Source organism: Indicator indicator, chromosome 26, assembly GCF_027791375.1.
Source record: "Indicator indicator isolate 239-I01 chromosome 26, UM_Iind_1.1, whole genome shotgun sequence".
In the NCBI taxonomy this organism is placed as follows: domain Eukaryota; kingdom Metazoa; phylum Chordata; class Aves; order Piciformes; family Indicatoridae; genus Indicator; species Indicator indicator.
This window is the reverse complement of record NC_072035.1, coordinates 12,038,893-12,064,373: the sequence shown is the minus strand read 5'-3', so window position 1 is coordinate 12,064,373 and position 25,481 is coordinate 12,038,893. Positions and strand designations below refer to the sequence as shown.

The 25,481-nt window shown below is 47.9% G+C and overlaps 1 protein-coding gene across 2 annotated transcripts in view; it reads left to right on the top strand.

The window, feature by feature from the left end:
* TTC28 (tetratricopeptide repeat domain 28) overlaps positions 1-17,424 on the top strand; it is a 136,386-nt gene extending 118,962 nt beyond the window's left edge. Inside the window, exons 14-23 of one of the 2 annotated variants that reach the window (XM_054392698.1) lie at positions 4,623-4,767; positions 6,401-6,580; positions 7,684-8,404; positions 9,188-9,312; positions 10,421-10,652; positions 11,080-11,156; positions 13,224-13,247; positions 14,016-14,145; positions 15,210-15,317; positions 15,800-17,424. In XM_054392698.1, coding sequence (XP_054248673.1) covers positions 4,623-4,767; positions 6,401-6,580; positions 7,684-8,404; positions 9,188-9,312; positions 10,421-10,652; positions 11,080-11,156; positions 13,224-13,247; positions 14,016-14,145; positions 15,210-15,317; positions 15,800-17,424 — 3,367 coding nt within the window. The remainder of the gene's footprint in view (positions 1-4,622; positions 4,768-6,400; positions 6,581-7,683; positions 8,405-9,187; positions 9,313-10,420; positions 10,653-11,079; positions 11,157-13,223; positions 13,248-14,015; positions 14,146-15,209; positions 15,318-15,799) is intronic. The other variant, XM_054392699.1, reaches the window with a different exon arrangement.
* Positions 17,425-25,481: the final 8,057 nt, after the last annotated feature.

The window sequence follows — 25,481 nt, the reverse complement described above, 5'->3', positions numbered from 1 at the left end:
TTCCTCATGTGGGGCCTGAATGCATGTTCACATCTTGTGCTTGAATGTTGGAGCTCCTCAAGGGAGTTAGTGTGGCTTGGGGCCAGTGCACATTCCCTCACGCACAGGAGTCGCACATGCTGTTAAGGTCCCATGTTAGAAGAGGAGGCCCTGGAGATGCTGGGGCTATGGAGACATTGATGTCTGGCAACAAGTGGGTGACTGAAAGGAAGCCCTTGGTTTGGGACTGGTTCCCTCTGGCTGTTGTCATCAGGTCACCTGGCTTTTAAGGAGAAAATTGTATGGTTTTTTGGAAGTTCTGCTTAGAACAGCAAAAATGTGGGGAGCTGGCAGTTAACTTCAGGAATTTTGGAGAAGAAATGGACTTTGGAGGAGAAAGAAACACTGAAAGGATGCTATAGTGGTTTCGGTACTCTGTAACAGCTGTGGATGCCACTGATACAGCCCTCAAGATAGTCCCAGTTGCTGATGTCTTTTGCAGCTTCTCTTTTCTCTGCTCATTAGGCCTCTTAAACTTTTGTTGGGTTTCCACAATAAAATTTGATTTCATTCCTGGTAGTCATCTGCTCCAGGAAGGACTTGATCACTACCTGTACCTGAATGTAGCTCTCTCACCCTCTCTTTGGCCTCTCCACCACCATGGTGATATGGTTTGTCCTCCTTCTGTATGCCTGCAGAAAAGAGTAGAGTCAGCTCTGATGCTGCTCCAAGGGAACTTCCTTGAGGGCAATTTCTGCAGTGCAGTGTGGTGAGAATTTATAAAAGGCAGATTGGAAGATAAGGAGCAGTGTAATTTGAGAGGTGAATTCACCTCTGCCAAGGCCATTGCTATCTCCTAGCTCCCCTGATGATGGCAGGGAGCTTGTTTTTCTCAGCAGAGTCAGCATGCTCAGAGTCCATGGCCTGTTGGAAATTTCCAGAGCAAGCTCATTCATTCTGTTAATCCAGCCAGAGGAATCCAGCAAAAGGTAGTTAGAATTCACATTGAGCCTCAGCAGCAGTGAAAACGTGGCTATTGCCAAGATGCTGCTTCATCTCCTTGTGCTCAAGGTTTCATCCTGGAGACAATCATGATGTCTATCTTCCCCTCTCTTCTTGGCACAGGACTCTGTGCTGAGTTTGGCCCTGTTGGCTATGCTTATGTTGTTGCACAGCAAGTTGCAGCTGCAGCTTGAGGGATGGGGAACCAGGAGGGGTACCAGGGATGCTGGCCCAGGATAAAGTGAGGTCTTTGTAAGGCAGATAGGACAGCAGTGAGTGGTTGGAGACTCTCTTATCTCTCTGGTTCTCCATCATACGTGGTGCAGCACTGTAGCTGATCAAGTACAGACCACACAAGCAGAGTGCTGGGTGGTCTGTGGGTTTTGTGCAACCACTGGTGGATTCTGGAGATAATTGTGGATCCTTGAAAGCATCCACAGGGAGCTCATATCTGAATGTTTTCTGGAGCTTCCCACAGCTTGGCATTGTGAGTGTATCAAGGCCTGAACATGGATTTGAGGCTGCATCTCTAGGAAGAGTCTTCAGGAGGAAGGCTTGCGGAATGTCAGGCCTGATGTATGTCAGCTGAGGCTGTCAGACCTCTGCAGCAATGTTTGGTCCCCAGTCCACCCCAACGGTTGCATGTCATCATGAACACTCATTGGCTTCTCCAGAGTCCAGATGGGTGCCCAGGTGGGAGCAGCTGTGCACCAGTTCTGGTTGGGAACCTCCCAGCCAGCAAGCAGAGCCAGGCCCTGGGAGGGTGATGTAGACCAAATCAGTCTGAGCTCAGGGCTTACATGACCAGGGGCTTTTCCCCCTTCCTCTGGGCAATGCTGGGGTCATTGCTTTGTTCTCACATCTCTAGGACAAAGGGCGGAAGCAGCGCTAGGCTGGTGCAGGCAGCCCCTTGTGTGTTGTTTCCTCTGCCTGCTGCAGGTTGTGCTGCTTGATACAAAGGGTTATAAATAAGCAGCACTGCAGAGTCTGTGCAGAGGCTTCCAAATGAGGGATTTTACTGTTCCAGAAGCAGGTACTCCTTTACATTGCAAGAGCAAGGTAGAAATGATCAGTGCAGCATGCCAGAAACCAGCACTCCGTAGAAGAGGCATTGGGCCAAAAGATTCAAGTGTCTCCCTCTTGTCATATAGAAAACACTGGATTCAGTTGCCTGACAAGCCACTGAGTCATTTGGAGAGTCATTTGTGTGCACTGGTTTGGGAGGAAGGGTGGTGGACTGGCCAGGGCTCCAGATTTGCTCTGCCTGCTGCAAAAGATCCATCCCCCTGTACGTTTTTTTCCTCTCTTTGTGTACACAAACACACAGGCAAGAGATGTGAAAGATTTATGATAGGAGTATCATTGGTGGTGTTCTAATGAAAAGCAATCTGAGTGGTGAAGGAATAAATCTAGAGCTGCTTGGCTATGAAAGCATGAGAAGGAGGCTCTGCTGATGAGAGTGTTCAAGCCCCTGTTTCCAGCAGTCACTGAGCCAGCTCAGGTCGGTGGATGCAGGGGGTGAGGCTGGCGAGTGCCGCCTGCTGGCTCCTTGCTGCTACAGGGAGGACCAGGGATACTGTGCTGGGTCCAGTGCTCTGCCTGCTCACTGCATCCTGGGTGAGCAGCGGAGTGTCCCTGCCCTTCTGGACTGGTATATCAGGTGGGATATACTGGAGGGGACGTGCTTTGAGCACAGGGTCCAGGGCAGAGAAATGTTTGAGACTGGGAAGGCACAGTTCTTGTTTCCTCTTCTCATTTTCAGCTCTCTGCTACATAAAGTACAGAAAGCACTGAGGGCTGCAGCTCAGACAGCTTCTGCTGCACAGGGAAGCAGAGGGGAGCAGCAGTGCTGAGGCTGTGCTGATCCTGCAGTGAACCTGGCACTGCACAAGTTAGCTCCTTGAGTGATCAGCTGCTCTGAGGAGCAGCAGTATCCCTGTGTTGGGGGCTGGGCAGTTGGACTCCAAGCCTCCGTTTGCATTCTGAATTTACTCCTGTTGGCCCGTGAGATGTAAATTTCTTTTTAGTGGGGGGCATGGGTGGTAGCATCATTTCTTTGTTAGAGAATAGGTTCTAGACATGATGTGAGCTGTGTCTGGAGGCTGGTTTCAGCAACCAGGGAGAGAGAGGGGAGAGAGTAACTGAGTCAGTCAGAACAGGGTGTCAGAACAGTGCAGGTGTTGTCTCAGGCCTGGACAGTGGTAGGAGTGCACCTGAGTGCAGTATTTTGCTCTCCTTGTCTTTTTCTGCTTGGCTTAATCTGATAGAGACATTGTGCCTCTGTGTGTGTATCTGCTGTAGGCACGTGTGTATATATATTCATACATATGAATAAAGATGCAATCAGCTATTAATTTAGCTCATTAACCTACCTGTTGGATACTGCACTTTCTTTTGATTTCCTGGATGTGCAAATACTTTCTGCTTTTATTTCTGTTCTTCGTTGATAAGCCAGGAATGGATGCAGGCAAGAGGTAAAAATAAGGAACAGAGACAAGGCATTTCCTCAGATTAAACATTCTCAAAAAAAAAAAAAAAAAAAGACTCTGAAGACTATGTCCTGATAGAGCCTGAGTTTGGTCTTGGATCGCAAAACTGTAGCTGCTTTCCTGTTCTGTGGAGTGACAAAGGCACAGGACATGGGAAGGTGTCTGGGAGGCCAAACAGAGCTGTGCTTCATGGAGACCAAGCATGGAGGGAGCTTTGCTTGCACAGCAGTGTCAGCATGACCTGGACTGGGATTTCATCGTACCCTCCAGCAAATGATTTTTTCACCTTGAGGACAGTGGGGCATGTGTGGTCTCATGGGTGGCCTTTTATACTTGAGATTATTGTGTTCTTTGCTGGACAGCCCCAGTACTGACTCTGGTTACACTCCAGACTTTGCACTACCATTCCTGTTCAATCTCTTATTTCCCTCCTTGCCTACTCTTTAAGGCCCACCTGTTAAAACTTTCCAGAAAGTTGTCCTTTTCACATGAAATGGTTGTTCATGGCAGCAAGCCAAGGCTAACCTTTCTGGGAAGCACAGCTGCTGGATTAGTGAGACATGAATGGGGCAACATCATTTCCTCAACAGGGCAGTAACTTTTTGTAGCCCTCTCAGTCTCCTCAGAATGATGGTGTTTGGGGGCTGGTGATGCCAGGAGGGCACCTGCCTTGTGCGGATGTCAGAAATGGGCTCCAGGTCTGACTTTGTGGAGCTGTTCAGAGGAGTGGCAGCCAGGCACAGGTCTAATCTTCATATCTTGTCATTTGCCTGTTGTCACACGTCCTTTTGCTGTCATGCAAAACCCAGTAGCAAATCTTGCTCTGATTGCAGTCAGTTGTTAGTGGGTTTTAATGTTTTGCCTGCACACAACCACCATAGATACATCTGCAGTACAAACCATGAGCAGTGCTTCAGGCATTTAAATTTGTTGAGGAACTCCATAGCAATGCCTGCAGCTGGTTCATCCTGCCATTAATGTTATTGTGGTTTGAAGCTGAATGGGAGGATAAAGCCCTCCCATGATGCACCTTAGAGAACACAGTCCTCTGGGTGGACAGGGACTGGCTCATTTGTAAGAGTTAGGCAGTCAGGGCACTCTATAGTGGACTTTAGATTTCTGCAACTAACCTCTCTTGCCTTTTGTCCACAGGAGCTGTCAGAGCATGACCAGTCTGTTCAGCAGTACCATGTCTCCTGTTAAGGATGGAACATCATCTCTTCCAAGGAGGCAGGCTTCCTTCACCAAGCCCCCACTCCGTGCGCTCTACGACTTGCTGATAGGACCTATGGAAGGAGTAAGCCTTTGGCATGGAGAATTATAGAGATTCATTCACCAAAACCCCTTGTTGCTGTGGGAAAGGAAGAGTAGGCAGTTAGGGATTTAGCTGAGGTGTGGTAGTTTTCGCTTGCTCTTCCCAGGTGGTAAGACTGGGAGTGGTGGGAGGTGGAAAAAAAAGGATGTTGGCGTTGATACCACCTCAATCAGCTGCCAAAGCATGAGGTGTTTGAGCCGAAGCAGGCAGCACATCCTTGATTCACTAATGCTAGCTGGCAAACAGAAGCTCTTTCTAGGGACAAATAGGGCAGGCGATAGGAACCAGCAGTACTGGAGCCCAGCAGCACCGTTGGCCACCCTGTGCTGTGCCTTACTGGCAGCAAGCTGTGGCCAGACAAGCTGCACCTCATTCTCTGCATACAGATAGCAGATACAGGGTCCCTTCTAGCCACTTACTATGAAGATGCAGTTCAGGTCTTGTGTGTGGTTTGACAGTCCCGTAATAACAGAAACTTCCAATTACAGTGGCACTGGCTGTGAGGGACCCAGCCAAGCCAGTGGCTGTCAGCTGGCCTGACCCTGCACGGCTATGCTCCCCATGAGTGCTAGACCAGAGACTTTTCCATCTTCATAACGAATCACCAGTGTAGCTGGTATCATTGTTCTGAAGTAGAACACATGTGCCCATGCTTGACAGTTCATGCATTTCTTCTTTTTCTGGCTGAACAGATTATTTTTGCTTAGAACTCACCCTAAAATTAATTCTTGGAGGCATATGAAATGCAAATGATCCTCACAGTTTTGTTTCTATTTCTGTAATGCACATAGAGCTGTTGTGAGGGGAAAAATATTAAACTCTTGGGCTTTTACATACAAATTAAAAGTGCTGCTAGGCATGGGTCACTATGGCTGAGATGCTCTGATTGTATTGCTGGCAGCTAAAGGTCCTGGAGCAGCAAGTAAAACAGAATCTGTATTAACAAAACAAACAAAAAAAACCCCAAAATATTTCCAGAGAACAGCAGCTGTCCTGGTGGGAAGCTGTTACCTGTCAGCTCAGGCTCTGCAGAGCCAAGGCTGGAGGGGGGGAATTCAGCAGCAGAGCAGGCGTGCTGGGGTCTCCCCAGGGGCCTCCCTGGGGGTGGAGCTGGGGTGTTGAACTGCACATCGGGATGGAGTAGAGCTGGCTTCTGAGTCTGCTCTGTAGCAGCACCTGCCCTGCCTCTCTGTCTGTAACCAGTGGGGCAGGGCTGTAAGGAGGGCAGGAGAAACAGCGAGAGGTTAGCAACTGTTCTTAACTCCTTTTAAATGAAAACATTCTTTTCCTTCAGCAGTTTTATTCCCACTTCAAATGGCAAAAAGCCTTTTAAAGCACCTCACTGTCTCTCTTCAGCTTTGTGTGGTTTGACCTCCCTTGTAGCTGACCTGGTTTTGGTATTTCTGACTCACTCCAGACTCCCTTTGGAGGTGACTGCTAGACTGTTTTTTTTTTTCTATTTCTTTAGTGATGTTCTTTGCTGCTGCCTGAGATCTAAAGCTTGAGACTGACTGGGAAGTCCTCTTATGCTTTGATTGCTAGTGAGATGGGTCAGTGTATCTTGTCTGAACCAAGATGGTGGAGTGGAAGGGCTGATCCTCTCTTTCCCTTTCAGGGTCTGATGCATTCCAGCGGGCCTGTTGGCCGCCACCGCCAGCTAATCCTGGTTCTGGAGGGAGAACTGTACCTCATTCCTTTTGCTCTCCTGAAGGGAAGTTCCTCCAACGAGTACCTCTACGAGCGCTTCAGCCTCATTGCAGTGCCATCCATCCAGTCACTGAATCCCAGCTCCAAGGTGAGACACTGCTGTACAAAATCTTGCTCACAGGTTTTGTACCTCTCCCTGTGGGGTGCAGGTTCCTATATGTGCTAGAAAAGCAGCAGCTCTGTCGTACTGCGCCAGGCACAAGGACAGAAACCACAAATGTTCCACCCTTCTGAGGCACTCCCAGTCCTGATGAGCATGTTGAGCACCACAGTGGTGAAGTACATTCTAATGTAGTTTCTGCAGCACAAAACCACAGCCCCAGGCATGCCAGGAGGGACAAGGGGAATGGATCATTTATGTATCCTTCTCTGAAGGATGGCATGTATTGGAGAGTGGAACTACATGGCAGACTGCAGAAATGTAGGTGGTCTTGATCTATACTGAGCTTCCTTGGCAAGCTGATTGCCCTGTCACATTTCTGGCTTCTTTGCAAGCATTTTAGCTTTTCGTGTGGGAAGGCCACAAATGGCTCAGGACAGTGAAACTCTAAGGCAAAGTGAATACCACAGGCAAATCCTGCAAAAGTATTCTCCTGCTGATGTTGACATCAGCATTTCTAAGGGCCAGGTCTTCAGGAGAAAGCCTGAAGTCACATCTTGTGCTGAGCTGTGTCTGCTGTGTGTCATGGCTTGCACTGGGTTAAACACAGTCACAGGAACAGTAGAAGGGTCTGAACCTCATCAGCATTCCTCCTGTGGGAATTGGGCTTTTTTCTGTTCAGTGTCAGGCCTCAGTGATCAGCACCATGCTGCTGACAGTGGTGATCCTGGTCCTTGACAGAAAGGTATGAGAGACCAGTTAGTGAGTGGTTACAAGTAGTCTTCACATAAGGTGGGAGGCTGTGATAATGCTTTTAGCTCTGCTACAGCCCTCAAAGGAATCTGGGCTCAGTCTGTTGTTTTCTGTTCTTATGTCTCTGTTCACCCAAGATGTGGGGATAGAAATTCTGATTGGACTCCAGTGGAGATGTTTGTTGGAATACTTAAAGAAATTAAATAAATGCATTTTATTTTTTGGTAATTATGACAACCAGACTTCTGTTGGGAGCAAAAGAGACAGGATATTTTATTACTAGCACCATAAGAAACAGAGCTTTGAAACCCATTTTCTCTTCCTCTTCCTCTCTGTAGTCCCAAGCGAAGAAGAATACTCCTGCTTACTCCAGTTCTACCTCAATGGCAGCTGTAATAGGAAATCCCAAGCTCCCTTCAGCAGTTATGGACAGGTGGCTATGGGGGCCTATGCCCTCTGCAGAAGAGGAGGCATACATGGTATCTGAATTACTTGGCTGCCAGCCATTAGCTGGCAGTGCAGCAACAAAAGAGAGGGTCATGAGTGCCCTCACTCAGGCAGAATGTGTCCATTTCGCAACCCATGTCTCCTGGAAACTGGCTGCTTTGGTCCTGACACCCAACACTGACAGCAATCCAGCCAGCAGCAAGAGTTCTTTTGGGAACCCCTACACAATTCCAGAATCCCTTCGAATGCAGGATGATGCCAGTGATGTGGAGAGCATCTCAGACTGCCCTCCTCTTCAGGAGTTCCTGCTCACAGCGGCTGATGTCCTGGATCTGCGGCTTCCTGTCAAATTAGTAGTTCTTGGCTCTTACCAGGAATCCAACAGCAAAGTCACTGCTGATGGAGTCATTGGCTTGACAAGAGCATTCCTGGCTGCTGGAGCTCAGTGCGTCCTCGTGTCCCTCTGGCCTGTTCCTGTGGCTGCTTCCAAAATGTTTGTGCATGCTTTCTATTCCTCCCTCTTAAATGGGATGAAAGCCAGTGCAGCCCTTGGAGAAGCAATGAAGACTGTGCAGAGCAGCAAGCAGTTCTCCCATCCATCCAACTGGGCAGGTAGGAACGATCTGCTTTTTGACACACCAGATGGAGGTTCTACAAAGTGCTCTTATGGTAGATTGAGTTAAGCAAGGAGCAGTGCTAGCAGGGAGCTGGGAGTAGTATGTGCTCTCTTCTCTGTCTGAATTCACCCCCATATCACAGACCCCAGCTGCACTGAGAGGGGATGAATGTCAGTGTCATAGAAAACATCAGTATTTCACTTTTAAGAATTTGATATAATTTAATGCAATTTTGAAGTGAATATTTCACCACATTGGTTTCATGACTGGGAAGAAAGGTGCCAGAGAGACGTCAGGCAGCCATGTACCTCACTGCCATGGATCAGGAGGGGCAGGCAGAGCTCCTTCTGCTGACATTTGGAGATCCAGCATTTAGGATGTGCATAAGTCAAGATATGTTTCTGACCAAGACAGGGAAAGCTCTCCATTTTCTGAGTTGAGTGTCTGTGAGCACTGTTCAGCATCTATTGATCTCCACTGCTGTAAGGGAGACATGGAGCATGCTAGGACAAGCTCAGCTGCAGTACAGTTTTTCCGCTTGCTTGAACAGGAAAACACTATTGATCTCATGGAGGAGGACTGTGAGAAGCATCCAGAAGCTTTCTGGAAGTTCACTTTCTGGGGCTAGGCAGGGAGTGGACAGCTGCTGTGGGAAAAGACTATCACTGCAGAGCATATCAAACCTTCATTCCAAGAGGGCAGAGCATGTCTGCTTCTGTTCTGAACATTTCCTCTAAGAAAACAGAGATCTGAGACTATCTTGTTCTGAATCCTGCAGGCTTCATGCTTATTGGGAGCGATACGAAGTTGAACAGCCCTTCTTCACTGGTGGGACAGGCCCTGACCGAGATTCTGCAGCACCCTGAAAGGGCCCGAGATGCTCTGCGTGTCCTGCTACATCTGGTAAGGGAAAGGAGACAGGCACAGGGAGGGTGCTGCAGAGAGAACCTCACCTGTGCGTCTCTAAACGATGAAGGGAAAGAGATCTGGGCCCTGATGTATAGCCACTCCCACTGGAATATATATGTACATATATATACATACACCTTCAACTCTCCTCCCTTACCACAAGGCAGGCTCTTGTGAAAGCTCAGTGTCACTGTGAAAAGACTGGGACACCTGATGATCCTGGTGATCTTGCTCTGGCAGGGGGGGCTGGACTAGATGATCCTTTGAGGTCCCTTCCAACCCCTAGCATTCTGTGATTCTGTGAAGTGTCCAGAGCAAAAAGAGATAAAGGAAATGAAGGCTATCGTGTTGTGACAAAACCCTCCCCAGGCCTATCTGCTTTGCATTAGCTGTTGAATTGGATCTCTGCTTTAAAAATGAGATTATCATTGGGGTTAATTTTTTCTGCAAGAAAATAGCTGCAAATGTTGCAGCCATGGCGATGCAGAGCACAGTGACTGCTGTCTCTTTGCATACTTGGAAGGTAAGAGGCACTTTGTCCCCATACGTATCAGTAGCCTGTTGTGGGGAGCAGCAGAACTGAAGCCAAACTTGCAGATGGGTTGAGTAATCTCTTCTGACTTTTAACACTTTTGTTTCCAATGTGTCTTCTGTGATCCCACAGGAACATGGAGTATCCATAAGATGATGCAACCTGTGGATATTGCTAGTCATCCCAGTTGCTCGGTTTCACAGAGACAAATCTCTCTTTACTGTTTATGATGTAGCTGCAGACTCTTGCCTGCTAGTAAGCAGTGTACAGGAGAGACTTGAACCTGCGCTTGAGTCATCTGGGAAGAAATGCAGCTGCCAAGCCTTTAGGAAGCTGTCCCCATCAAACCAGTGTTTTGTTTACTGTGGCATTACTTTCCCCAGCAGTCTGGAAAGTAATGGGTGCTCTAGACAGTGATTTTACAGCTCTGAGTGCTGAGCTGCTGGAAGCTCTGCTAACATCCTTCTGTGTGAGGCAGGCTCAGCTCAGCACTGGGTTTGCTGTCTCTCAGCCTGCTGAGGTTAGCGAAAACCTCTTCTAAAATAAGCTAACACTAACTTTTCCCCAAAGGTGGAGAAGTCATTGCAGCGGATCCAGAATGGGCAGCACAACTCCATGTACACTTCCCAGCAAAGCGTGGAGAACAAAGTTGGTGGCATTCCAGGCTGGCAAGCGCTGCTGACTGCGGTGGGCTTTCGGCTGGACCCCCCGGCCAGCGGCCTCCCGGCAGCAGTCTTCTTCCCAACCGCCGACCCTGGCGAGCGGCTGCAGCAGTGCAGCACCACCATCCAGTCCCTCCTGGGTAAGAGCAGGCCAGCCCTGGGCTCTGCCCATCAGCATTCCCTGCCTTGCTGTGGTGCAAGCCTGAAAAACGGTGATGTTCCTACATCAACGAAATCAAAGTATTTAACAGGGTAGGCGTTGTAGAAGTAAAAGTTCACTGAACGTTTTGTCATTGATGGGAATCATTTACTACTGGGACCAGTATCTGAGAAGCGTGAGGTGTAATGATTCCCTTCTCCCAGCTCTTAGTCAAAAAATATGTAAATCAGATGCAAAGTGGGAAATGCTTTTGCTTTCTGGAAATTGCTGCTGTTTCCAGAGCTGTTCAGTGATGTGAGGGAGAGGTTTTAGGAATTAGCAGAGTTTGTGACCTGTCCAGGTTCTTGCACTTCTAGCAGTCAAGAGACAGGTACTGAACAATCCCTGCTTTTGCTCATGTTTTTCAGGTTTGCCAAACCCTGCACTTCAGGCACTTTGTAAACTTATCACAGCTTCAGAAACAGGAGAACAGCTTATCAACAGGGTGAGTTGGGAAGTTTTCCTCCAGTACCAGTTCCCAAATGGTTCTTCCCAGGTCAGTAGATTCAGAAATGCACAGAAGACTTTATGCCCTGGATTATCAACCCAGAGCTTGCTAGGAGACTTCAGGGCTGAATTCTAAACTTGTTTGTGTAAAAGCAAGTGAGTCCAGAAGGGAAAAATGCAGGTATGTTATTGGGCTGCCTTGGGTCTCCTACTTCAGTGACAGAAGCGAAAACCTGATGCCTGCTGCAGTGAAGGGGAAGCAAAATATGGGAAATGAGGGGCAGAAATGTAAATGTAATTTGGCCATCATATCCAGGGCCCATGCTGGCTGGTCTTTGTCCACTGTAACTACCAAAGTCCCAAGGTATACTTGACTTTGGATGATGCAAGGTCTGTCAGAAACCTTTCTGAGCCTCTGCCTCTCTTGGGGTGCATGCTGATAGCTCTGATGAAAGGATTCATGGCTTTAAGAGAAAGGCAGTGCCACCTGTGCCTGTTGGGGTCCTCCCTGCTTCCCCAGCTTCCTTCACATTCCTTCCTCTCCCCAGTCCTTCTAGCATGCCTGGCCTAACCTGACCTTTCTCTGTGCCACCAGCTTCATTACTCGTTTCTTGTTGTCCTGACTGCTCCTCTAATGAGGCTTCTCTTGGTCATTTGCCTGCTGCAGTAACTGAGCACACTGCACCTCATGAATGGGTCTGGAGCTCACTTTCTTTTCCCATTTCCCCATACAAAAGTCTTCTAGGGAAGTACTGCTGTGGGCAGCTGGGATTGTCTCTGTGGAACCTCAGAGGCCTCTCCCCTTCATGCTGTCTTGTGGAGTCTCTGCAAAAAATGCAAATCAGAGCTCCAGCTTTGCTGTGCCCCACAAAGCAGCCTGCTTTGTCTGCTCGTCCAAATGAGTCTGCCTCAAGGAGGGTTTTTCTTGTTAGGATCTACAGCAGTGCTTGAGACACTTCTGCTGGCTTCTCCTTGATGGCATTTTGCTTTCTTGCCTCGGCTCTTCTGTGCCTGGGATTTCTGTGGCTGAACGGCAGGGTTGTTTTTCCCTCATTGCCACCAGAGGGAGGCCCAGAGTTGAAGGGATGCGACAAGCAGAAGACAAATTTTGGATAGGTCAGGATGAGTTACAGTGCCCATGAGATGACTTCATGATTGTCTTCTTGCCTTGGACAATTAAAACACCTGAGGAAAACACTCAGATGGGTGCACACATCTAACAAGAGAGGCACTCACCGTAGCCTCGTGCAGTAAATATCGGCAGGGGCACTGCATTGTTTTTTTGCAAACCCCAGGCAGAGTTTCCTTTTGCACAAGAGTCTGTCCAGTTTTTACAAGTTCGGGTTTTTTCAGCTTAGCCCTGCCTTCCTCTGCAGTGACTTGCTTTTCTCCCCTCCTTCACTCAGCAGTTCAGTTGGTGAGAGCTCAGGCTCTGCTTGTCCCAGAGGAGAGAGGAGTGAAACCAGAGCATGAGGACTAACAGTTCAGTCAGTGGCTGCTGCTGTCTTTCCCATCTGGGTGATAGGCATCACAAGGGAGGAGGTGCTCTTAGCATTCATGATGCAGCAAGGCAGGGAGCCTCATCTTTTGATAAGGCACAAACCTACTTATTTTTAGTGCAAAACAGAAAGCAGGTACCACAAAAGAGAGAAGTTTCAGAACTGTGGCATGTGCAAGGCGAAGTTAGGTATTGCTGACTGCGTTAAGTGCCAAGAAGGTACCCCAGGAAAAACAAGAGAAGGGTTTGTTTTGTGCTCAGCCTTCTGCCAGAGTGTGGGTTGGCCTGAGTGTCTCCCTGCTGAGTGTTTGAGTTGATTGTCATGAGCTGGGCGCTCCCAGATTCCAGCTGCCTGTTCCCACACTGTGGGATTCCTGGTTCACAGCTCAGGCTGTTCCCTTTGCTCCCTTCTCTCCCTGGACAGAGCCTTTGGCAGTCTGGATGCTGGTTTGCATGGGGCCATGTCGCTGCAGGGCTCCCCATCACAGCCATTTTGTAGCACAGAGTAACCTGTGTTCGTTCTTATTTTCTCCTCTCTTTTCCTTTCTTGTTACCTGCTGCCCGAAGGCTGTTAAAAATATGGTGGGAATGGTGAGTATTACGTGGACTGGGGAGTGACAGTGCTGTGGTCACTGCTGCTGCAGAGCATCTGCAACCCTCTTCCAGGCCTGAAATTTGCTCACTAGTATGGCAAACAGACTGCCTCAGCTTTTGGGGGCTGTTAGAATGGGGTGGTCCTGACCTTAGCTGGTCCCTGGTTAATGACTTTCTGTCCTTCCTGCCCTGGCTGTGTTTTTGAGTTACATGGAATCCTGGCACCTTAATTTGTGTCAGATCTTCATGACCACTTTTTTTTCCTCTGCTTTGCTACTCCTGTCCCTTGGGCACAGTTGAGAAACTTCTTTCCTGGAAGCCATGGAGGTATTAGGAAAGTCTTCCATGGTTTCATATGACTTGTTCTGCCCAGTTAAATGCTGAGAATGAGTTTCTTGGGATTTGCACAAGGAGTATGGCATAGTCACAGAATGGGCTTTAGTGTATTTCTGTGAGCAGCCCTAAAGTAGCTCTTGTTTTCTTTCACTTCACAGACCTTCCTGCTGTGCTTCTTTCTTGCTCAGTTTTCACTGGTCACTCCCCAGCCCTCACCCCTGTTCTGTCTGTTCAAGTTTGTTCATTGTTGCTGTCCCTGGCCTGCCCCTCTGCCCAGACCTTTCCATCTGACTGTTCTGTTCAGGAGCAGCAACTCCTGTGGGTGTGCAGGGAGTGGGATGTTTGCAGTGTATTTCCATGGCTGTGCCTGTCAGAAGAACAGTGATGTGTTCTGTAAGGAATGGGTGATGTTTGTATTGTTTTCTCCAGCTCCATCAAGTCCTGGTTCAACTTCAGGCAGGCGAGAAGGAGCAAGATTTCTCTTCTGCACCAATCCAGGTTTCCATCAGTGTCCAGCTCTGGAGGCTGCCTGGCTGTCATGAGTTTCTGGCAGCTCTAGGTAGGAAAACACTTCTTTCCTTTGTCTCCTGTGGTGGATTGAAGTAGTGACCAGACTCACAGCTTTAGATTTGTTTGTCTGGGTGCTGCTTGGTCTCTGCATCTCTGGATGTGACCCCTGACATCTCAGGACCTCTCTGCCAGTTCATATGTGCAGAGCTGCTTTATTTGCTGGTTGGCCAGAGGTAAGGTGCAATTTTCTCTCATGCACCAAAACACCTCCCAAATCATCTGAGCATAGATTTCAGGGTTGACAGCAGGCTGACACTGTCAAGTTGTTTTGAGCCTAGTTTGTATTTCAGGGTCCTGTTCCCCTCTTGTTTATATTACATACTTTGAGTTTGTTCCTGGCCTCCTACCTGAAGTGAGACAGTCATTCCTTTGGCAGGGAAACCTGTGCACTGGCAGAGGTAGGACGTACCAGAGTGATTGTGCCAGTATCTATATCTGTTAGAAGAAATAGACAAGAACTAAATATCCAACTAGATTTTATTCTGGCTTGAGCCTTGCTTAGAGCTGGCTGAAAGGCAATGCAGGGAAGAGGCAGTGCTGCAAAAGGAAACATCCAATGAGACTGAGGAGCTTGTACAAGCCAGGCATCGCTTCTCACAATCATGCCCCCTGCAGCCCAGCCCTCATCTGCTGAATCCCACAGTCTGTGCTCTTCTTCAGACCCACTGCTGTGAGAAAACTTTGGATTACTGATGAATGGTAGGGCACATAAGGCACTGTCCTGTGAGTTGTGTTTAGTGTATCATTCCCTGACAATTCCAAATAAATTGCGACTAAAAGAGTCGACCAGTGTGTTTTGTCTGTCAGTTTGAGCAGGAGTGATTTGTTCACAGTCCAGCACCATAAAGCTCCCAAAACCTGCTGGAGAAGGCCAGCTAAATGCAAATAAAACCAAACTAACAAACTGAATTTGGTAGGTGAGGAGTCATCACCCCAGGACACTGCAGGATCTCCTATCTCTTTGTTCTGTTTGTGGTACAGAGGAGATCACACTTGTTTAAGACACTGGATCTTTCTATGAGGTGTGATTTTCTGCTCCGTATTCCACTACAGGTTTTGACCTTTGTGAAGTTGGCCAAGAAGAGGTGATTCTGAAAACTGGAAAACAAGCTAATAGGAGGACTATGCACTTTGCTCTACAGTCCTTGCTGGCACTTTTTGGTAAAGCTACTTACAGTAGTTTTTGCTCCTGTATCATTGATGATTTGGTAATTGAAATGTCACATTTGTACCTTTTGCAGAGGCCACACATGTCATACAGACCAGGCATCATACCACAGGTGCAGCAAATGTTTTTTTTAATATGAGGAACAAACACTAAGACATGGCTAAGACCAGAGCTGAGAGTGGAGTCCAGCAGCTGGAGCATGTATCACTCACTCTTGGTTTTGAGATATAAAATGATGATGAATTGACATGTTTCACCTAGGATGAGGTTCCTGCCTGTGCATTTCCTGGACTCTGCAGAGGGTTTTTTTCTCACTCAGGTAGTAGTTGGGGTTTTTGAAGCAGCATAGAGTCTGAGTGCAAGTTTTGTATCATTTCCTCTTAATTCTGAGAGAACATGACCAGGTTTTGTTTGATTTTGTTGTGTATCCAGGGGCATGTTTTGTACATGTGGTTTTTTTTTTTTTCTTTTTTAGATTCTACAGAGCTGCCTAAGCGCCTTAGCCTGGACAGTTCCTCATCCTTAGAGTCACTGGCTTCTGCTCAGTCTATTTCCAACCCTGCACCCCAGTACCAGAACCCTCCGTTCTCTCCTCCTTGTCCAGACAGCATTGCATCAGACGCCATTTCCGTGTACAGCCTGAGCTCCATTGCATCCTCCATGAGTTTTGTTTCCAAGCCAGAGAACATGCCAGATGGTGTGGGACACAGAGGACGCCAGGACTATGAGAGGCCCAAGAACATCTATCCACATAGGTCTGCAGTACAGAGCCAGTTGTCACCACAAACCAGCACTGGAGCCGGCAAAGAGGAGGAAGAGTATGAAGGTTTTTCTATAATCAGCAATGAGCCTCTAGCCAGTTACCAGGAAAACATAAAGCCAAGATTTTCTCCGGATCACAAACAGCCCAGAACTGGTCAGACTGGAGGCACTAAAGAACCTGTCAACCCCAAAAGGAGCGTAAGTACCCCAAATTCTCCTGTTAAAATGACTCTTATTCCCAGTCCAAATTCACCTTTCCAGAAAGTTGGGAAACTTGCAAGTTCTGATACTGGGGAATCTGACCAGTCTAGCACTGAGACTGACAGCACTGTCAAATCCCAGGAGGACAGTAATCCAAAGCTTGATCCACAAGAGTTGGCCCAAAAGATTCTGGAGGAAACTCAGAGTCACCTCATTGCTGTCGAACGTCTTCAGAGGAGCAGCAGCCAAATAAGCAAGAGCACCAACTCTGATGATGGGGCTTCCACCCCCACAGGTGTGTCTGCTTTTAGATCCTCAGAGACCAGTGCATTCAGTCGCCCAGTCAGCTCCAGTCAGAAGAATCATTCCTCACCTCTTGCAATGAAACCAAAGCCTCCAACGAGGAGTTCATCCCTTCAGAAGGTGAGTTCTGGCTATAACAGCCCTACAACATCGGAGATGTCCAACAAAGAAGGCACAGGCCAGTACAGCGGGCAGCCATCTCCAAGTTGTGATTCACATGGGTCCTTAACTGAGCAGCCTCACTTTAAACTCAAGTACCCCAGCTCTCCCTACAGTGCTCATATTTCTAAATCACCCAGAAATAACTCTCCAAGCTCAGGGCATCAGTCTCCTGGTGGCAGCACTCCATCTCCTGCTCTTTCTTACTCCTCGGCTGGTTCTGCTCGCTCAAGTCCAGCTGATGCCCCAGACATAGACAAATTAAAAATGGCTGCCATTGATGAAAAAGTGCAAGCAATTCACAACTTAAAGATGTTCTGGCAAAGCAGTCCCCATCACTCCACTGGCCCAATAAAGATTCTCCGAGGAGCTCCTGGAACAATGACTTCTAAAAAAGATGTCCTCAGCTTGCTCAATTTATCTCCACGACACAACAAAGAAGAAAGTGCAGATAAGCTGGAACTGAAGGACCTGTCTATTGAGCAGCACCTTGCTTCTCCACAGAAGAACCCTCCAAATGGACATAGGCGCCCTGACACCACAAACGCAGTGACGTCGACTCATTCGCCACCTTCCAGTAGCGCCCCAGGAACCACACGACCCTTGAGGCTACCCTCTGGGAACGGTTATAAATTTTTGTCACCAGGAAGATTTTTTCCTTCCTCCAAATGCTGAAATGTTTCGAGTACCAGCTGATGAGTTACAGCCTTGAGAAAGTATTTGCTTCTGCCCACCTGCCTTTATCAACACAGAACCATTCTCTTCAGAAGCTGTGGCCATACGCACAGCTGGCAATGCACAGGAAGGTGACAGTGGCCCTGCCTGTCACTGCAGAGAAACATGGGCCTTACACAGATGGGTTTGAGTTTCCCTTATCAGGACCTTGGCCAGACTTACTTGACAACAGGTTCTACACAGTGTTCAGTATTTGCAGCAACAGGTCCAAGGAATCAGGTTGTCTGTTGATAAAGCACTAGCTTTTAAGCCACCTGCTTGTATTTCTTAACCTAACCAGAGGTTTTACAACTGGCTTTTTATACAGAGATGATACATATCAGGGATTGGAGAGGAAAGGGAGAGGAGGCAGAGCTTCCATGTCTAGCACCAAGTATGCACAGACTCTGCCTAGAGAAGTAGAAGCCGTTTGATTGTTTTCAAAGGCTGACAGAGAGGCCAACACACCTCTAGATACCTCTGCCGAGTTAGCTGAACACAAGAAATGGCTGGCGATGGAGCTCCACAGCAGCAGTTCTCCTGCATTATTTGGAGGATGGTGAAACAAAGACAAGAGGACAGAGGTGTCCCACCTAAAACCTACATCTTGGGTAGCTCTTTTCTGGAGGGAAACCTTTCAGGTGATACTTTGCTGGCTGGTCTGCTCAAAGGAATTGTTTGGGGCACAACAAGAAAGGAGAGCCTCAGAGTGAGGTAGTGAGTGTGACAAAGGGACAAGTTCTGGGTTTATTGAATGCTCTGATCTTTCTGGCACACAGCATTAGGAAGGTGAAATTTACATTTTGGCAAGTGTTTGGGCAGCACAGTCTTCTGTCTGTTAAGTGTGCATGGGAAAAGGTTACTGGCACTGAAGCTCAAAACGTTATCTTACAGGTCCACAGTTGTCAGGAATGTGAGATCAGTGTATGTGATTTGGAAATCACCTGACCAAATAAATCCTTCCCTGATCCTGTGGAATCATCCCCTATAGCTCAGCATGGTCAGGACTGCAAGCCTGTTCCCTTCTGTGGAGGCAGGTTCCTCCCAGAGCGAGCCTGCCAGCTGGAGCACAGGCCAACGCAGCCAGAGCTCAGCCATGGGGCAGGAGCAGGGCAGCTGTGTGCAGAGCCTGAGCCTCTCCAGTCCTGGAGAAGAGAGAAGCAGGAGCCCCCAGGGGTGCTGTGGCAGTTGGCTTTGCGAGGCTGGATGGTGTTTAGGTGTTAGGGATCACGTTGGACATCACTCCTAAGTGGCTGGTGGAGGCGGTGATGCCATCAGGAGCAAATGGTCATTTACATGCACTGAACGCTGCGGGTGCTGGCAGCAGCGGCTCGGCCATGCTGCACAGGTAGCTCCGAGCCAAGGATTCCCCAGGCCGTGTGCTGTGAAGTCGGAGCACTGGATCACCGAGGCTTTTGGTTCCTATTCTGCACTCCCAAAACGCGCTGAGTGACTGAAGGCGACTCACTTCACCTCCCCGTGCCTCATCTTCCCTGTCGAAATGGGGATAATAATTCTTACCTACCTACCTCACAGAGGTGTTGTGAGGCTTAATTAATTAGGCCCTGAGATTTAGCTGGATCGTAAGTCAACTTCCAGTCTTGCAACTGACTACCTGAATGGTGAGTGCAGCCAGCTCTGTAAAGGTGTTAGGTGCATTGCTGCACTTACGAAGTCTGGATGCTCTTCTTGAAAGTACAGATCTGATTGTGATTTTCTTAGGGATCTTGGAGGAAAAACGTGATAGCAGTTCTGATACCAGAATAGAAAATTATTTAGGCTCAGCTTACTCATGGTGTGTGTATCAAACCCTTGCTTTGAGTATATTCTAGAATCCACTGGGTAGGAGAGAACGTTTCAAGTTTTGCCATTGCAAGGCATTAACACAGGCACTAAAGGCAAAGAATATGGGGCTGTGTTGTTACTGTCAGCTGACAAGGGATGGGTGATCACAAAAGTTTCAGTGCAGAAGGACAAAAGGAGTAGTTCCTCTACTCATATTATGCAATGTAGCAGAACAGTTGAGTAAATCTGTTCAAGTCATATGATGCAAGTTATTTGTCTGTACATTACATCTTTCTGTGATGGTTTGGTGCTAGATATCATGTTCTCATCATTCGGCAGGAAAAATTAGAATAGTGGGCCAAAATGAGTCAGTGCAGGGTCTGCCCATGGTGGAGACTGTGGCACTGCTGAGCATGCAACTTTCTGTGGTCACAAGAATGCTGAGAGACTTCATGTGACTGTTTCTAACCAGCATAACTGTTTCAAAACGACATCCCAGGAACATCCAGGATGGAAGTGGGCAGCTTTTTGTTTATAGCAACAGCAAATACTCCCTGTAGTGCTGCATAACATGCAAGAAGTAAGCCTCTGTACTTGTAGTTTTACTTCCATAACTAAAGGATCTTTTAATCTGTAGAAGTTCTATCTTGCCATTTTGGTACAACCCATTTTCATGCTGCCAGTAGGTTTTGTACTGGCTTGAAGTTTTCAGAAAGACCTAAGTTGGGGTATGGGGGGTGGGATGGGGTGGTTCTTTTGTTGTTTTGTAAGGAAGGGGAAGCATTAGAAACAGGGAAGGGTTCAGATGTAGAGGAAGTGCAGTATTTGGGAAATTGGTGTTGTATAAATATGGAAGGTGAGTGTCACTAGACCAAGTCCTTTGGGAAATGCGTTTCCGTCGACTTGCCACAGGGCACTTCCATTGGCTTGATGAGAGCCATGAAGATGCATGCTTGCTCGTGGCTGGGAGACACTTCACACACCTTGTGCCTCACTCCTCCACCCCCTGAATGAGAAACAAGCCCTTTGTGAGGAAAAGAAAGAAAGAAAAAAGAAAAAAAAAAGAGTTGTATCAGGTTTGCCCATTCTGTGGAGAAATTCAGGAAATGAAAATGCTATGTTCTCCGTGTGGTATTAGAATTCCTTCTGTGGAGTTGAAATGCATTTGTCGTCGTTGTATTTGTGCATGGTACAAGTGACAACACTGCTTAATACAGTGAGCAATAAGAATTAGGTATTTTCCACTTTCACATTAAACCTGCCACGTGCAACCATTCCTTGAGGCCATAGGATGCATTTTTAGTTTGGTTTTGCCCAGTTATGTTTCACTGTATGAGATTACAGATTTTTTTGATTGACTGTCTTTAGCTCCAGCTAAATAGGAACAGTAAACCATCTCTGATCAACATCCAGTTTAATTTGGTTTCGTTGGTTAGCCTGTACCCTGGCCTGATTTTCCTTCCTTTTAATCATACCTTACTTACACAAGGAAAAAGCATTGAAGGGGGTGCTACACCCACCAGTATCATTCTAAGCCGTATTTCTTTTCATTAGGTCAAACTCATTCTGTGAACATCACTTTCAAGTTGCAGAATAGGTCCAGGTGCACAGAAGTCTCTGTGGATCTGATAGGAAACACTGGTAGTTTCAGGCTAGGTGGTAAACATGGGTTTGAGCAGTTTCGGGTTCATTGCCATGCTGTCCAGAAAGGCTGCAGCTGTGTGTGTGGGAAACTTGGCCCCTGGCTTGGAGAACTCCTTCAAAAGAGCATTGAAGATGGTAACTCAGAGAGGACTGTCAGCAAAGACTCTTGCAAGCAGCAGCCCTTTAGCACTTGCTCTCTCCCTGTATGCAGTGTTAGCCATGTTTGGCCTATATGGACTTTCTTTGTAAATTAAAACTCTGTTTCCAGACAGCATTAAACTTTTTATATTATGAAATTTACCATGTAAAAAGATTTTCATATTTTTATTGAAATTGCTAAGGCATTTGGCCTTCTTTCTTTGTGATTTCAGTGTCTATTAAAGCATGAGTTCTCTCAGTACTTTAGTCTGTTGGTCTGGGGTGATGTTGGGAAGGAATTTGTTAGCACACTGGTCTCTGTCCTGACACCCAGCTGGTCACTGGTCTGTTTCTCTGGCCTGCTCTTAAAGTCACACATAAATCTGCACCCTATGGGGAAGCATGTCCTCGGCTTCCCCTGGCGAAGTGAGGAGTCATTGAGAACTTCTTCCTCTTTTGGGGGCAGAATGTGGTGTTGCTGTTGAAAATGGTGATTGGAAATTGCTTTTCCCTTTTCTAGCAGGTGGTGGGAGTGTCAGTATTCGCTCACTGTCTGTCTTGTAGTCAGCAAGCAAAAGGACATGTAGGGTTGGAGGGAGCTTCCAGGACCACCCAGTCCCATCCCTGCACTGTGACAGAACCAAGAGCTGAAGGTATGATATATTTTCTCCATGTTGATGCAAGCTGGGACTCCCTGACTTAAATCTTTCTGCCCCCATGTGAAAGGTGCCCTTATCCTTAGAGGAAGTGTTGGCGACCAGAAGAAACTAAACAGAATTTCCCATTTTTATGGTCTTGGAAGTATCCACGGATGCCAGCTCCTGGTTGTGTAAACACAGCCTCTGGCCATATTGGCAGAACACACAGACCGTATACTCAGTCATGACACAGCAGGCTCTTGCTGCCCCTCAGGCTCTAGCCTCCTGATCTGATCTTTGGTCTGCTGAGCATGAGGTGATCAGAACCACATACATCACTGCAGTCTCCCTGGTGCTAACCCTTCTCTAAGGGGCCTTTCCTGGCATGTGTCTGAAGTAACAGATTCTGTATAGTGAAGGTGCAGGTGGTGCAGTCCCCAACAAAGGTTTTGTAGATGGCCACCTGAGCTTAGGCTGATCACAGAATCACAGAATTGTTTTGGTTGGAAAAGACCTCTAAGATCAAGTCCAACCATCCATCAGCCTAGACCACCATGGTCCCCTTGTCCTGTCATAGAATCATAGAATCAGTCAGAGTTGGAAGGGACCACAAGGGACCACAGATAATGCCCCGCAACCCTGTGACACATCCAGTGCAAGTCAGTAGGCAGCTGGTGAAGATGCTTTGGCTTCTCCTGTCATTGTCACCAAGATACTGCCACTGGATTGCAGAGATGCACAAAAGGTCTGTTCCATTCAGAGTCATCCTTCTGGAGCAGCTCATGTGGGAAGAGGTCAGTTTCGTGCTGCAGAAATGAGGGGTATTGCCTTAATGCCTGACCTTGAACTTAGTGCTATGTCTGATGCTTCCACACACACACACACCAGGTGTAGGCTGGAGCATTGTGTGGGTGTGGACAGCATATCCAACACTGTCCCACAGGCCTGCTGAGCTCAGCTCCCATCTTTGCTTGCATTGGCAGTGGTTGTGGGCTTAGACTGCAGCTTTAGTATGGTCCCATTACTTCCCCAGGTGGCCTCACGTTCCTGTTAATGTTTTGTCCTCTACAAAGAGGAGAATTTACTTTTTTTATCCCTGTCAGAAAGTACCAGCCTTCACCTATTATATGATGACATCACTTGCATGTGCTTTTATTCATAGATGGCTGTGGTTGGTGTTTTAGTGGACTCCGAGAAAGCTGTTCCCCAGGGAACTGCAGCAGTTGCCGCTTGTACAAACCAGAATCGTATAGAGGGGATTGCATTCTCCTTGGCAAGCCTGTGTCCTCCTCTGAGAAACCCTTGGAGAGAGACATCTGTTTTCCAGTGGTTGGCAGCAATCTCTCAGAAGTATGCATCACAAATGTCTCTTGGATAGACCTCAGACTTTCAGTGCTTGGTGGAAGATAGAACTGGTGGAGGGGCACAGACATTGCTTCTCCTGCGTGTGGCCAGAATGTGGAGGTACACCTAAAATACATCCCAAAGTGCAAGGGGAAAAAGGCCACCTCTTGGGTTTGGGGGTGTGAGCACCAACCTCATGCAGGAGCTAGTGGATCTGGCAGGAGAACTCCAGTTACTTGGGAGTGCTGGAGCTGGGGCATGCTGAGCTCCGCACCGCTGTTCCTGAGTCCCAGCCACAGCTGCTGTGTGCTCAGGTGCTCAGCTGTGAGCTGACAGCACCAAGGACGGAGGGTTTAGTACAGAAAAGTTGTGTTCAGTCATTACAGGGAGATGTTGGCCATGGTTACCCATCCCTTTCCTGCCACAGCAGGAGGAGAAGGGGCCTGGGAGCAGAAAGGGAGGGAGCAGTTCTGTCTGAGAACAGGGACTTCTCAAGACCTGGCAGCACAACGGTGCAGCTGCTGCCCTTCACCGCACCAGCCTAAGCAGTGCCTGTACTGTGGCACCATGCTGGGCACCAGAGGAGGGTCAAAGGAACTTCCTGAGGTCCCTGTGAAGCCATGTACATATCTGGAGCAGTCTGCTAACAACTCTGCACAGACAGGAAGTTGGGGACAGCATGGACCTGCCCAGGGATCCAGACTTCTGGTGTGACAGACCATCGCCACTGTGCCTCCAGCAGGTCCTGCTGCATGAGGGGGATCCCTATTTTCATGCCACCACCTTGCATGCATCCACCCTGTGGTCTCAGCAGGCCCCCCTCAGACAAAAACCACGAGCTTCTGGTGTGCAACTACACTGGCAATATGAGCTCCCTACACAGGGCAAGCCTGAGCCAGAGGATGCCCATGAAGAAGCTTGCTGGGAAAGATCCACTCCTCAAGCAGAGACCATGGTGAGACTGCACAGGCTGGTCTGAAGTGGTTTGTCTGTGTATAGGGTCTGGAGTCAGTAGAATGCAGCTACTCCACTGGCACAGTCGTGTGTGGTATAATCTAGATGTAAACAAAGAGAATTGGGGCTCGGGGAGAGCACACACTACAGCTGGCTGGGTAAACAAAAGACAAATGTTGTCCATATGGGGAAGGAGCAGCAGCAGGGGACTGCACTCAGCCAGGATTTTGAAAAACCAAATAAAGGAAAACACTGAATGCTTGAGAACTTTGGGAAACAGACACTTAAAGCCCCACCACTGGGCCTTGGCACAGCCCCTTGGCATTTATTTGCCTCATAGACTAAGCCACTGCAGGCATGAATCTAAGCAGCAGTTTCCATAGCATCCATCTTTCACAGGGCAAGAAACTTGAATGAAAATATATTTTCATGGACAGAGGCCATTGAGGACTTTCTTTAAAGCCATTTATCTGTGGGAGGGTCATTTGGCAATGCTGAATTTTCCTGTCTGCGAGTTTCTGCTCTCCTTTAGTGGAGGTGATGTAACTGGTATGTGGGCAAACAGAACTTGGGGAAGATGGCTTCTTATGGGAAAGGGTGGGCATGGAAGTAGGGTCAGTATCTGCTTTTGAGGAAAAGGATGCTTAAGCAGGAGCCCATAGCCCAGTAAGGTGTGAAAATATGGTTTAGCCACTCTGGGACACCAGCAATTACCCCACAGAAGAATTAAAATGCAGAGCAGAGTTAGAATTCTGTAGTTAAGCTTCCTAAGGCCTGGGAGCTGACAAATGTCCATTTAGAATGGCACCTTTCTTTTGTCAGCAGTATTATCCATGGTACCTACCTCAGGAGAAGCCATCTCCTGCCACAAGCTGTCACAGAAGGGTTATGCCAAATACCGAATAAAGAGTGAGTTGGTGCAAAGGCAGTTTCTTTCCTCAGGGCCTAGTGTTTTGGGGTCTCTCCAGGCTCAAGGAGTCTCACTGGGCATTTTGCCTTTGGGGCTGGTGTCAGCTTGCTTTCACTGCCTCCAAGGTCTAAGACTTGCAGGCTTACTTAATGTTTTTGGTTCTAATGGAGGCTGATGGTCGAATGTCACCGTCAGGTCTGTGGGGCCAGAGGAAGGAGCTGGTGCTTCTGAACCCATTGACAGTCGCATCTTGTTCTGTGTAGTCAGTTTGTTAATTTCTGCTGCCTTTGTTACCTGTGCCTGCGTTAAAGGATGAAAAGAGTCCCCTCACAAGAGGGCAGCACGGACACGGCGATTTCCGTGTGTTGCACTGCAGTAAGGCGACGGGAACCCTTCTCGTGGTGGCACTCGCAGCCCTCTTAATGATTTGTGGCGTTTCCACGTGGGTGGTAAAGCATGGGCAGTGCAGAGGGGACGGAGTAGAAGGCTCAGAGAAAAGGATTTTGTCCTAAACAGGTTGCACAAGGAAATTTTAGCTCCCTCCACAAAAAAAAACAAAAACAAAAACAAACAAACAAACAAAAAAAAACACAACAAAAAAATAA